The following is a 12,367-nucleotide window of genomic DNA, read 5'->3' on the forward strand; positions in this document are numbered from 1 at the left end:
TTCAGGCCAGCGTCCTGAGGAGCTCCAGCAGCAGAGGAGGAGCTGGCAAAGGAGGCTGAAAAAGAAGAGCTGGAGAGAAGAAACCAGGAAGCCAGAAGCACAGGAGCCAAGGGCAGCATTTTCTGAGACTAGAGGTGGCAGTCAGCTGTCAAATGCTGCTGAGATGTCAAGCATGATGAGGTCTGAGCACCTCACTGACCACTGGATTGAACAAGTTGTTGACCTTAGAGTATTTCTGGTAGAATGATGGGAGCAGAGGCCATGTTGGAGGGCAGAGGAAACAAGTGAGTGGAAGGTGTTTTAAGAGGTCACTCCACCCTGGGGATGGGCGAGGGCACTGGGGTGGCCAGCCTGCAGGGGACTGGTACAGGAACCCAAGGAAGAGAGGTTAAAGATCAAGAGTGAGGCTTGGAGCCTCACTCTGATTAAGAAAACACCATCTCAATATCAACTGAGAGGAGCAATTGGAAACTTGGCTCCAGGTGGCTCCCAGGAGCAGAGAAAGGGAGTGGGGAGTAGGGGGAAGCACCTGGGATTCCCACGGAGACCACGCTGAGATTCCAGCCACTCTCTGGAGCACCTGCAATGAAGGCCATGGCCCTGGGTGTTCCTGGGCACACACGTTTGCACCTAAGAAGACTCCAGTGGTCAATCGAGGAACCAATAGAAGTGAACAAAAGTAAAGAAGTGTCTTGAGTTAGGAGGACTGGCCTTTGGAGCAGAAAAACCAGTATTAAATTCTGGCCTCACCCCCTGCTCTCTGTGTGATCTGGGGCAAGTTTCTAAACATTTCTGTGGTTTGTTGGAGGCTGTTTTCAGAAATGTGACAGTATGAAAATGTGCAGGGGTTAGAATGGAGAAAATTAGGAATTTGAAAATGCTTTTCCTCAGGTTTTTCTCTTCTGGGTCATAACCATCCAGCTATAAATAAGGTCCTTCCAGAATCAGGGAAAGAAGGAACCACAGGCTGGCCCGCCTCAGCCGGCAGTTCCCCGAAGAGAGGCACACAGGCACTCCCCGGAAACAGGACCTGAGGTGACAAACTTCCTCCGGGCTGGGCCCGACCCAGGCCTCGCTGTCCTGATGGCTGGACCTCGGCGCAGAGCTGCCCGTCCGGCCCAGCCTGGCCCAGCATCCGGGCCCTGGGGCAGAAGGTCAGCCCCCATCCACTGCCCACGCCCTCGCCTGGCCCTCTCCCTAGGTGGTGCCCATCAAAGGTAAACAGGGAGCCAGCCAAGCAGACACTCTCGTGCATCACCCTCATTACTGAAGCGATTAGCCCATTTGCAGTGTGTGGGGGTGGCTGACAGCCCAGCCCCACAGCGAGCTGGTGACGGCAGGCCACAGCCAACCCCTGCCCTACAGCCAAAGGCCCAGAGGCTCCATTCTGGATCAGCCATGTGGACGACGGATGTCGCCAACTGGTGAGCTGCTCTGGCTGGTGGGAGGGAGGCTCTCTTCCTTCTCTGGACCCCTGACGTGGGAGAAACCTTCCCGGGTAGGTGGTCTGGTCTGAACACAGACCAGGGAGGCATGTGGGGTCAGGGCACTATGGCTGGGGCTGCGGGAGCCGGGAGCCTCCCAGCATGGTCTGAAGCACGTGAGATTCCCGGGAAAGACCAGGAGACTTTGGTTATTCCTGCTGAATTTGAAGAACAGATCATAGCTCTCACGGGATGCAAAAGGAATCAAATCAGGGAAAGCTTAGCCATGTAACAGAGGACCCCTCAGGTTGCCCCTGGGTCGGCAGAGAATTCTCAACCAGGGCAATCCCCCGGCCCTGCCCCGTGGGATCTCAGCTCTAGAAGGTCCAGGGAAGAGTGTCTCCTGTGTTCCAGTGCCTACTGGCCATGCCGGCTGGCCTGTCTCCATGGGACTCCCCTTCCAAGATTGGACATGTGGGCCCTGGGCTGTATGTTGGTATCGTGCCAGGGCAGGGTCTGTGCGGAGTCTCTGGCTTGAAGTTAGCCACTCCTGGGCTGCAGTGTAGAGGGCAAGGGCTTGGGGTACTATCCTTGGCAGCTGAGCAACCTTGGGCATGTTACTAACGTTCTCTGGGGTTTCACTTCTTACCTGTAAAACTGGACTAAAAATTCCATTACTGCAGGTGGTCCAGGTGATTCAGCCCTACATGATGAGTAGGAAAGAGCACTGGACTGAAATCAGAGAATCCAAGCCCTAATTCAGGCCCTGAGTCACAGACTGGCCCTGATGCTTTCTTTGCCTCAGTTTCCTCCTCCGTACAATACAGGTGGACAGAACTGACCAGATGGCTCTTACAGTTCAGGTGCCTTCTGACCAGTTCTGACCTAGTCCCTGCTGCTTTCTTGCTTTTGGTTGGGATCCTCCCCAGGAGGGGAAAGGTGGTCACAATTGGGAGTCCACCAGCTGGGGTGGAGCAGAGCATCCCGGTTTGGTTCACTGGTTCTCCTGAGATGGTACCGAGGGGGACAACGCCTCTGGTGCTTCCACCAGGAGAAGCCAAGTTTCCTCCACAGGTTAGTGGGGGCCCTGAGCCTGGGCCTGGGCTGCGAGGTGGTCAGGCTGGGTGGTCTGCTCAGACTCAGCACCCAGGACAGAATGGTCACATTGCCAAACTCTCCTGCCAAGCCAGGTGCTTGAAACAGATGGTACTCTCCACCAGCACTCAGTTAAGAGCCTCCCCAGACTTCCCTCCGGAGGGGTGGTTAAGGTCATTTCACCAGGCTCGTCTCAGTCATGCCAGGGAGGAACTAACAGATCTGGAGGTAGAAGACTTGGCTCAGAACCTCGTTTGTACAACTTACTGGTTGAGTGACCTTAGTTGAGGCTTTTAACCCCTTGAACATAGCTGGTATTAAACGAGCTTGATTAGAAGATGCCTAGCAACTAGTAGGTGCTTAGCAAATGCTAGTGTCTTCACCTGGGTGTAGGCGCACTAAGGCGTATTTATGGGCAGAGGCATTGCCCCTCCCCCCACCCCTTCAGGACTGCTCAGCCAGGGTCGGGGGCCGGGGTTTCTGTTCAAGACTTCCGGCTGATCCTCTCAGGCTGCAGACTGCCCCAGCAGCGGACTCTGTGCTGTGCGAATACCGCCATCTTCCATGTGCTGGGAGGCATGAAGGCTGGGAAGCACCGGGGAGCCCAGAGTCTGGAGGTGGTAGAAGAAACACAGGGACCAGCAAGCGAGCAGCCGTGTGGCTTGGAGGATGTCAGGGCTCATGCTGTGGGGACCCCACGCTCCCCCTCTGTAAATGAGGGTCAGCCAGTGACAGTGCCCTGCTCTGCACGAAGGGCTGTGTGGGAGGGGGAGCACCCTGTATGCTCGAAGTGGGCGGCTCGTCTTCCCCTTCCCCAGCTGCCACGGTTCCATTCTTCACGCTGCATATGAGAGAATGGAATTCATGTCGTTAGTCTCACAGGCTGGGAAACCGAGACACAATGAAGACGATACGACTGCAGGTAATAACCGTCATCGTGGATGACCTGGAGCTGCCCACACATCCTGGTGCTCAATGGCTGGGCCTCTCCAGGCACCAGAATCTGGCCCTTTCCCCATCTACTATTGACCTCAGAGGAAAGTCCCAGCGTTTTACCCAGTGTGTTCCCGTGGGTTTCCTCTCTGCGGAGGCTGCCAGGTCAGTCCGACTTTGTCAGCATCCACAGACTATTGTGGCATCAGGCCATGTCCTGTGGACCTTTGGCTCATCCAGGGCAGCAGAGATGAAGCTCTCTTCATCCTTCAGTGCTGGGCACTGGGCAGGGCTGGCTCCCCAGGAATCCACCATTGATCTTGATACCGAGTCCCAGCCTAAACCAGTTAATTCAGAAAGTCTGAGGGTGAAGTGCAGGCACAAGTATTTGTCTTAAAAGCTCCCCAGGTGATTCCAATCTGCAGCCAGGCTTGAGAACCACTAGGTGGGAAGATAATGGTACAACCTTGGGGAAGACCATGAACTGTGAGCCTCAGTGTTGCTTCTCCATTATTTTTTCCCATCGTGTTTCGTGGTATTGGAGCATCGTGCCTCACTCTTTCTCCTCAATCTACGTTATTCTGATGACTCTTTGTTCTGTCCTAAAACATGATTTGTCTTCCTTTCATCTTTCTGTTCTGTCTTGTTGAGCTGATCTTTTTATAGTAGTCTTGGTCTATTTCTTTTTATTTTGACTTTCACTCATTTATTTATTCATCCCATGTTTGATGAATGCCTGTTACCACAGGCAACATGCCAGCTGCTAGGGACATAGTAGAGAACAAGGAGGCTGGGTTTCATCGAGTGTATGGTCTACTGGGGTTTTCCCTGTCCTTCTTTCTCTTTTTATTAATAAGGCTGTGATATTTGAAAATCATATTTTTTCTAGACATACTTTCCTGGTCACTTCTTCATTTTGTCTCTTACTTTTTCACTCCTTAACTAAACTCTTCTTATCTTTAGTATATTGATTATAAGAAAATCACTTGCCCTAGGGAAGCTAAATCTGCTTAGTTACTCAGATTGGACAATGTTTTGCACATGTGTGCATGCAAATCTTGCATCTTGTATACTCAGGAACACTGGCATCTGGATAACATTTGGGTTAGGAGAGTCCTAATCCAAGCCTCCTTTTACATCTGTGACTGGGAAGGGTTTTGGAGAACACTGGCCTGGTTAAACCAGTTGTCTCTTTGCCCCTTGAGAATATTCAACCAATGAATGAAGACTTGTTGAGGGCCTTGTATATGCAGGATACCAACCTAAGTGCCATGGTGGGGAGGGGTTCTGGAGGTGCCAAGATGGCAGGAAGAGAAAGGCCCTGTCTTTGCATGCAGGAGTGAGTGATGTAAGGTCACCATGGTGAAAGCCAGCAGGTATTTCAGAAAAGTTGAAACTTGGGGCAGACAATTCTCTGGGCATCACTGGCATCCATGCAGATTATTCTCAAATAGACAGTACTCTGGTTCCGCCCTTCTCACAGTTCTGGTGTGTACCCTTCAGCTGTGGGCCTTTCCTAAAGTAGGCACCAGTGGGCACTTGTCCGAGAGGACAGGTACACACTTCTACCATGTTGGCAGAGCTCACCAAGGAGCCAGGGACTAGGTTTTTCCTTTTGAAAGAAGACAACAATTTTATTTACTCTTTGCTCACGACCAAAAAGCTAGATTTGTACTTTCTTCCCAAGACCCAGATCCAAATCACAGGCATTGCTTCTAGCACACTGGAATTTGGTGTAGCTGTATCCTCAACCAGAGGGAAGAACAAATCTATTTTCTTTTTCTTGAAGTCCAGGAATTTCTTTGTGGATCTAATCTACTACTCTCTGAGGTAGTGATTTTCAGTTTTTCTTTATCTGTTACCCATGTTTAGAAAAACGTATCACATCACCATGTGTAGCTCAAAGTTTCTTGAAACATTACTTACTTTTACTGTATGCAATGCCCTCAGATATTTTATATTCCATTCAATTTGTTCTTAATTGAAGTATAATCAGTTTACAGTGTGTTAATCTCTGGTATACAGCATAGTGATTCAGTTTTTTATATATATATAATATATATATATATATATATTCCTTTTCATGTTATTTTTCATTATAGACTACTAAATGGCATTGAATATAGCTCCCTGTGCTATACAGTAGGGCCTTGTGGGTCTGGTTTCATGAAACAAGGTTTCATTTTCCTTGTAGTTCCAGTTATATAAAAATCTGTCAAAGTTCAGTAGGTATTCTGTGAGAATTGTTTCACATGAAGATGTATTTTTTAACACCTTTATTGTGGCATGGTACAGTAAACTACACATATTTCAAATGTATAATTTGTTGAATTTTGATAAATGTATACACCCATGGAACTACCTCTTCAATGAAGATAGCTAACATTTCCATCACTCCCCAAGAGGTGCAGTTTTTGAATTCCCAATTTATCCCTTCCCATCCCCTTTAACCCGTGGTAACCAGAAGTTTGTTCTGTCTGTGAGTCTGTTTTTGTTTGGTAGGTAAGTTCATTTGTGTCCTTTTTTTTAGATCTGACATATAAGCGACATCATATGGCATTTTTCTTTCTCCTTCTGGCCTCCTTCACTGTATTTTTGATGTGTTCATTGGAGAGAGTGAGCTCTGTGTCCTTCTGTTCTGCTATCTTGAAGCCCTTCCTCCATTCATTTTTTTTAATGGGCTGATCATCCACCAAATTAAATTTATGGAGTAATAATAGGTTGTGACCCTCAATTTGAAAAGTATTCTTCTGAGGCCAGTGTTGCTTTAATCCGCAGGGGCTCTGGGGCCAAAGCTTGGTCTAGCACCCCCTTGTGGATTCTTGGACAACAGCAAACACTCAACTTTTTCAGTCACCAGCCTTCTGACCAAGGTGTGGACTGCTGTCCCTAAAAAAGATTTGAATTCATGGGCCTGTGCCTTTCCCAAAAGGAACATCTGCTAATGTTTGCTAAAATCTGAAATGGAGCATCTTTCCTTCTCTAGGACATGTTCTCTTAGGACATGCTAGTAGCAAAAATCAGAGAACAAAAGTATATAAAGTTTTGGAGCTTGTCTCTGGCTTTTGGTGAGTCCTTTGTCCCTTGTCTTCACAGCTGCTAACAGATCACACGGGTAATAGGTGCTAAGTAAGCTAACACATGGAAAGAGCACATCACAGAGGCTGACAAGTGTGCCCAAGAAACGTTATGCTCCAGCTGCCCTACAGTTGATGAGAATTCCTTGATGCATTGTCAGAACTCAAAGATTTTTCTTTATCTAAGAGGGAATTCAGTCTGTACTATATATAACTGCCTCACACAGGTTAAAGATGTTTTTAAGTCATTTCTCAGTTTTTCTAAATGGAAAAGAGGTTAGAGATTGGTATGTGTGCCAGTCTGGTTGGGCCATGATGGTCTTGCAGAAAAGCAGAAAGACAGATGTGAATACACGGATCACAGAGCCAGGCTATTTCTGCCCACACTTCCCACCCCTACTTCCAACTGGCCTAAGCACGACTGGGGACCTGTCAACACTCATTCAGTCCAAGTAGGTTCAGGGCTGCTCCCTCAAGCTGCTGGTGGCCTAGAGCTGGGTGCAATCTTAACATCCTTAAAGGGAAACAGCAGCTTTGGGTCTCCTGTTGAGCTTGTGAGCAGTTCAATGAAGATAACAGAAGCATCTATGCCTAAGTGGCCCCTGGAGACTTGCCTTCGGGTTTATTTCTTCTTCCTTCTGTGTGAGCCACTCCCTGCCAGGCTCCAGGCCCAGCCGATGGCCAGCTGGGCTGGCTGTGTCAGTGCCTCAACACTCCTGGTGTGACCTGAGGCCTCTGTGCAGCCCTGAGGCTGCACCTTTGGCATAGCTAAATCAGTGGTCACCGGCAAGTCATGTTTTTCTGAGCAGATGAGAAAGGGAGACAACATTCATATCAGGGAGCCAGGAACAAAGGGCCACCATTTTTCCCTTCAGTTTATACTTAAGACAACCCAGCTATAAGTGTAATTTTAAACAATTGAGAAGAATGTCAGCAGAGCAAGATCTGAGGCTGGGTAATAGAAACCAGCTCCAGACTCCTAGCTAGATCTCAGAAGCTAGTTTCTCTGTCCCGCTGCCATAAGGATGGCCAAAACGCAGGGATGATTTCAGTATATTTGTTGTATTAACCAAAAGCAACTGTTCCTTGACACTTGCAGGAAAAAACTTCAATTTCGCCCTCAAGGATATTTCGTCACCCAGGCTTTAAACTCCAGTTCTGTCTGCCCAGGTTAGCCCCAGCCCAGCAGTCTGACTTAGTTTGCCCCTAGAAAATAGCTGATACTATCAGATGAGTTCCGCGGCTCACCTCTCTGGCTTGTATCGGTCAGTTCAACATGCAGACAATATATGTGTGGCACACACATCAGCCCAACAGTCCCAGCCATTCATGGCTCTGGGGGCGCCGTCAGAGAAAACCTCTCTGCTCCATGCAGACCAGGGAACCCAGCGGCGCTCCGGAGACACTGCGGGAACACATTTGACAGCAAGAGAGCTCACGTTTGACGGTGGCATTTTGGTTTACAGTTATTAGAAAGTACTTTCACTTTTATTATTTTAATGGCTTTTATTTCCATAGCTTACAGCAGAAAAGCTGAGGCTAAGCAAAGGGGCGCACCCACGCTCTCACAGCTGTGACGGATCTGTGATTCCAGCTCAGTGTCTGCGATTTCCAGTCCCAACACGGGTCTTCTGGTACCTTCGTCTAGAACATACCATCCATCTTTGACCTATCTACCTTGAGAAATCTGCCTAAATGTTAATATTTATCATTTACAGCTGGCCACTGCCCTCTTTCAAAGGTGAACACAGTAAAATTTATGACAGGCACCCTATCAGACAACACAGGAGCATAAAAGCCAGAGGAAGAGTGATAGCCTGTCATCTGCGGAAAAGGTTCATCCAAGACGCAAGGCGCCTGGCGCATTGTGGCATGGGGCTGCGGCCACGCACCTTCCTTCTGGGGCTGCTGCTGCTTCTGGGGCAAGGTGAGTCTGCTTTTTGCTCACTGGACGACCAGTGAATCAACCCTGCTGGTGTCCCATGGAGCTCGGGAGAGAAGTGTGTCCTTTTCAGAAGGCACAGGTGAGCCCCAAGCGGGCTGGAATGCTGAGGCTTAAGTGCCCAAAGCTGTAGGGTGAGAGGCGGGTGTCGGGACAGTTGAGAAGTGCAGATGGGCAACAGCCATGTGGTGGGGAAGCAAACCCTGGGTGCAGGAGTCACAAAGACCCGGCTTCTAGTTCTCTGTGCTGTGTGGCCTTGGGCAAGTTCTACCTCCATGGACCTTGATTCTTAAAATGGAAATACTGCGAATGATAAGCACATGTTGATCATTAGGTGGGCTGTTTGCTTTTGCTAAAAGGACACAGGAAAGCAGATTTCGGGATGCTAAATTCTAAAGGATTGCCCACGTTCTTCAGTGCTACTGACCCTGACTGAAATGAGTGAGTGACCAGCCAGGGCTTTGGGTCTCTCCTGAGCTAGTGGTTAGAAGACTGTGCCTCTGCCCCTCTTCTCCCGACCCCTGGCTCTTCCTTCCTCCATTCGTTCAGAAAGGCAGAATATCTTAAACTGAAAAGGGCCTCAGTAATTTTTTTATTCTCTCCACCTGAAAGGCCTGGGCCCAGAGTTAGAAAGGACTTGCCCTGCAGCCCCTAGAGGGAAAGGAGGAGGTGGGGACAGAGACCTGGGGGCTGACTGGGGTCCAAGTGCTACTTCTGCTGCTTACCTAGGACCTGTCAGTCACCCTCGCTGAGTCTCTGGGTGGGGTGCAAGGTGGAGGGGGAAGACCACACCTGCTCTGCTTACTGTGGGAGATTGCATCTTCCTGATTACTCATGAGGCTTAGGAATTTCTCTGTTTATTGACCATTTGAATTCCTCTTTTATGAAGTGCACGTTCAAGTGTGTTACCCATTTTTTCTATGGTTTGTCCTTTTTCCCACTGATTTTTTTTTAAGGAGTTTTTCAGTTTTGTTGGTATAGCCGACAGATACCTTCTGTTCTGAAGCTTGTCTCTCCACTCTCTTTATGGAGACTTTAAGTGAGCAAGAGTCTTAATTTGGGGGCGGGAAAGAAATGGAGACCACCCAGGTGGAACAAATGGAGGCTGATTATTCAGAGGATGCTATAGCGAGGGAGGCAGCCACCATCACTTGCATTTGGCAGAGACTCCAAGGCAGGTAGGAGAGTGGGAAAGCTTGATGGTGAAAAGCAGGAAGGCTTGGGGTCGGGGTGCTTTGATTGGCAGCTGTTGCTATGGGAAGCTAGCTGAAGGCGGCTAACTAGAAATGAGGCATTTAGGTGATTCGTTTGGGGAAGATACTTGGCTTTCTCTGGTTGGTCCTGAGTTGGAAGCAGGGAAAAAAATAGGGGAGCTGCAGTCCTGACTGTTTCAGGCTGATTGCCACAGGGAACAGGGGTGGCGGGGGGGGGCTTCCTTGCCTGCCTACTCCTGTGGGTCAGAGTTCTAGTGTCCTCTCTGGTCTGGCCATTGTCTCTCTCTAGTCTCTCCATTTCTAAAAGTTTTTAACCTTTTCTGCTTTGAGCTCTTTATGTCTACTTTAAGACCTTGTCTTCAGGACCCCAAGGCAGGAGATGTTATCCTATATTTCCTCCTAAAAACTACACATTTGCTTTTCTCACTTGGTTCTTTGTAAAGACATCTGGGACTGATTTTTGTGACTAGTGTAAGAGGAGGGCCTAATCTGATGTTTTTTCATGCAGATACCTGGTTGCCTCAGCACCATTTATTAAAAGTCAGTTGCTTCCTCACCGCTCTGAAGAGCCTCCTCTTTTCGTATATAAAGGATTCATATGGGCTTGCATCTGTTTTAAAACTCTATTCTGCTTTATTAGTCCCTTTGTTTATCCCTGTGCCAAAATCACACTGTCTTAATTCTATAACTTTATAGTAAGTTTTATTATTTGGGAAAAACAAGTCTTTCTATTTTGTTTTTCTTGAGAAATGACTTGGCTTTGAACTTCCATATAAATTTTACTACTTGTCAATTTCTACTCCCCCTAAAAACCTGTTGAGCTTTTGATAGAAATTGCTTTTAATTCTATGAATCAAGTCGGGGAAAATAGAGTTTATAGTTTTCTCTGAGGCCTCGCATATATTTTGTTAAATTTATTCTTAGCTATATAATATTTTTGTTGTCAGAGAAATGGAATGTTAAATTGTTATTTTGAAAATGTTATTGGTCTATAGAAATAAATTTTTTAAAATTTTGAACCAATTGAACTTATAAATTTGAATAAGTTATCTATATATCCTTTTGGATTTTCTGTACACATAATCTGCCAAGAATGAGAGTTTGGTTGCTCTCTTTTCAACCTGTGTACCTTTTCTTTCTTTTCCTCACATGCTGGCTGGTCCCTCCCCTACAATTTTTCATGGAAGTGGTGGTTGGAGGCATTCTTACTTTATTCCCAAGTTGAAAAGGAAAGTGTTGAATGTTTCTTCAGTAAGTGTGAGGTTTGCTACAGGCTTTTCTGTAGATACTCTTTATGACACTAGGAAGGTTCTCTTTTATTCCTAATTTGCGAAGAGGTTTTAAAAAAAAATCATGAGTGGGAGTTGAATTTTATTTAATACTTTCTCTGCACTTACTGAGATGATTGCCTAATTTACTCCTTTAACCTGCTAATGTGGTGAATTAAATTCATTGACTTCATTCTTTTGTTCATTTTTCCAGCCGTTGGTTGTTAGATTCACCAAAGACCACACGTTGCGTTTGCTTGTGCTGCCTCTTTAACCCCTTTTAATCTAGAATAGTTCTTTAGACTTTTTTCTTTTTTTCTTTATTCTATGTCCTTGAAAAACTGAAGCTGGCTTTTTTGGTGTGCATTTCAATTTGGATTTGTCCAAACTGTTTCTCCATTACTAGAATCAGATAAAGCTCTTCAGGCAAAGAAGATTGTACTGTGTCCTTGATTTGCCACATTTGGGGATACAGGTGATATTAGCAAATATTAGCAAATATTTGAATTAGTGGTATTAAATTTGATAATTTGCTTAAGGCAGTGTCTGCCAAATTTCTCCCTCATAAAAGTACCTTCGCCCATGTGATTTATAAGTATGTGTAGGGAGATACTGTGATACCATGTGACTGTTCTTGTACCCGATGGCTTTAGCATCTACTGATGATTCTTGCCTGAATTATTATCATAGTGAACATAGAATGGTGATTTTTAAATGTCTGTCATTCCTTCTACTATTGGTAGTTGGTGTTCCTCCATAAAAATATTCTCTTCTCTTCCCATTCTTTTTTATATTAGAAAGATAAAACCTAAATGGACTTATGGGGTTTTTTATCAGTCAGTATGTCATAATCCAGTGCTCTCATTATTAATTTTGATGCTCGACTTTTTACCAATTTGACCAGTAGCATCCCCTTCAAGGTGATTCCTGTTTCCCCATCAATTTTTAAGCACTTTTCTAACTTACTGGAACAAGTAATTCCAGGCTAATCTATTTTCCCCTACCCTAGCCGTGCAGTTAGCAATATCTTTAAAGTGCCAATTGATAGGGGATTTTATTTAGAAACCAAGATTCGGGTGCTAGGGGTGTTCTTTGCTGCTAAAGTGTCATTATGTCTAAGCTCTCTCAGTGGACATAGCCAAGAAATATAGTTTTCTTTTTAAAAAGATGAATTTATACAGTTCTCTCTAATTTTAGTTAGAATTAAGATTTTATCTTCTTCCCCTATTTCTGATTTGTATTGTCTTTATCCTACAGTGCATACCAGGGTTACAAAAACATTGATAAATTTATTCATTTGCTGAATCCTACAATACATATAACACAATCCTGCAAGTAGTACAATAATACCACCACCACAGACAAATGGAGTTCAAAATTTCTTTGCTGTTTTTTTTTTTTTTTTTTTTTCGTC

At 46.2% G+C, this 12,367-nt stretch overlaps 1 protein-coding gene across 2 annotated transcripts in view; it reads left to right on the top strand.

Annotated features, from left to right (window-relative positions):
- The first annotated feature begins 1,288 nt into the window (after positions 1-1,288).
- Positions 1,289-12,367, top strand: part of PLB1 (phospholipase B1) — a 120,547-nt gene continuing 109,468 nt past the window's right edge. Inside the window, exons 1-2 of one of the 2 annotated variants that reach the window (XM_045511774.2) lie at positions 1,289-1,424; positions 8,248-8,456. In XM_045511774.2, coding sequence (XP_045367730.2) covers positions 1,399-1,424; positions 8,248-8,456 — 235 coding nt within the window. In that variant the 5' untranslated portion in view covers positions 1,289-1,398. Of the gene's footprint in view, positions 1,499-8,247; positions 8,457-12,367 lie in introns of both variants that reach the window. The other variant, XM_010948454.3, reaches the window with a different exon arrangement.

This window comes from Camelus bactrianus, chromosome 15 (assembly GCF_048773025.1).
Source record: "Camelus bactrianus isolate YW-2024 breed Bactrian camel chromosome 15, ASM4877302v1, whole genome shotgun sequence".
NCBI classification, from domain to species: Eukaryota; Metazoa; Chordata; class Mammalia; order Artiodactyla; family Camelidae; genus Camelus; species Camelus bactrianus.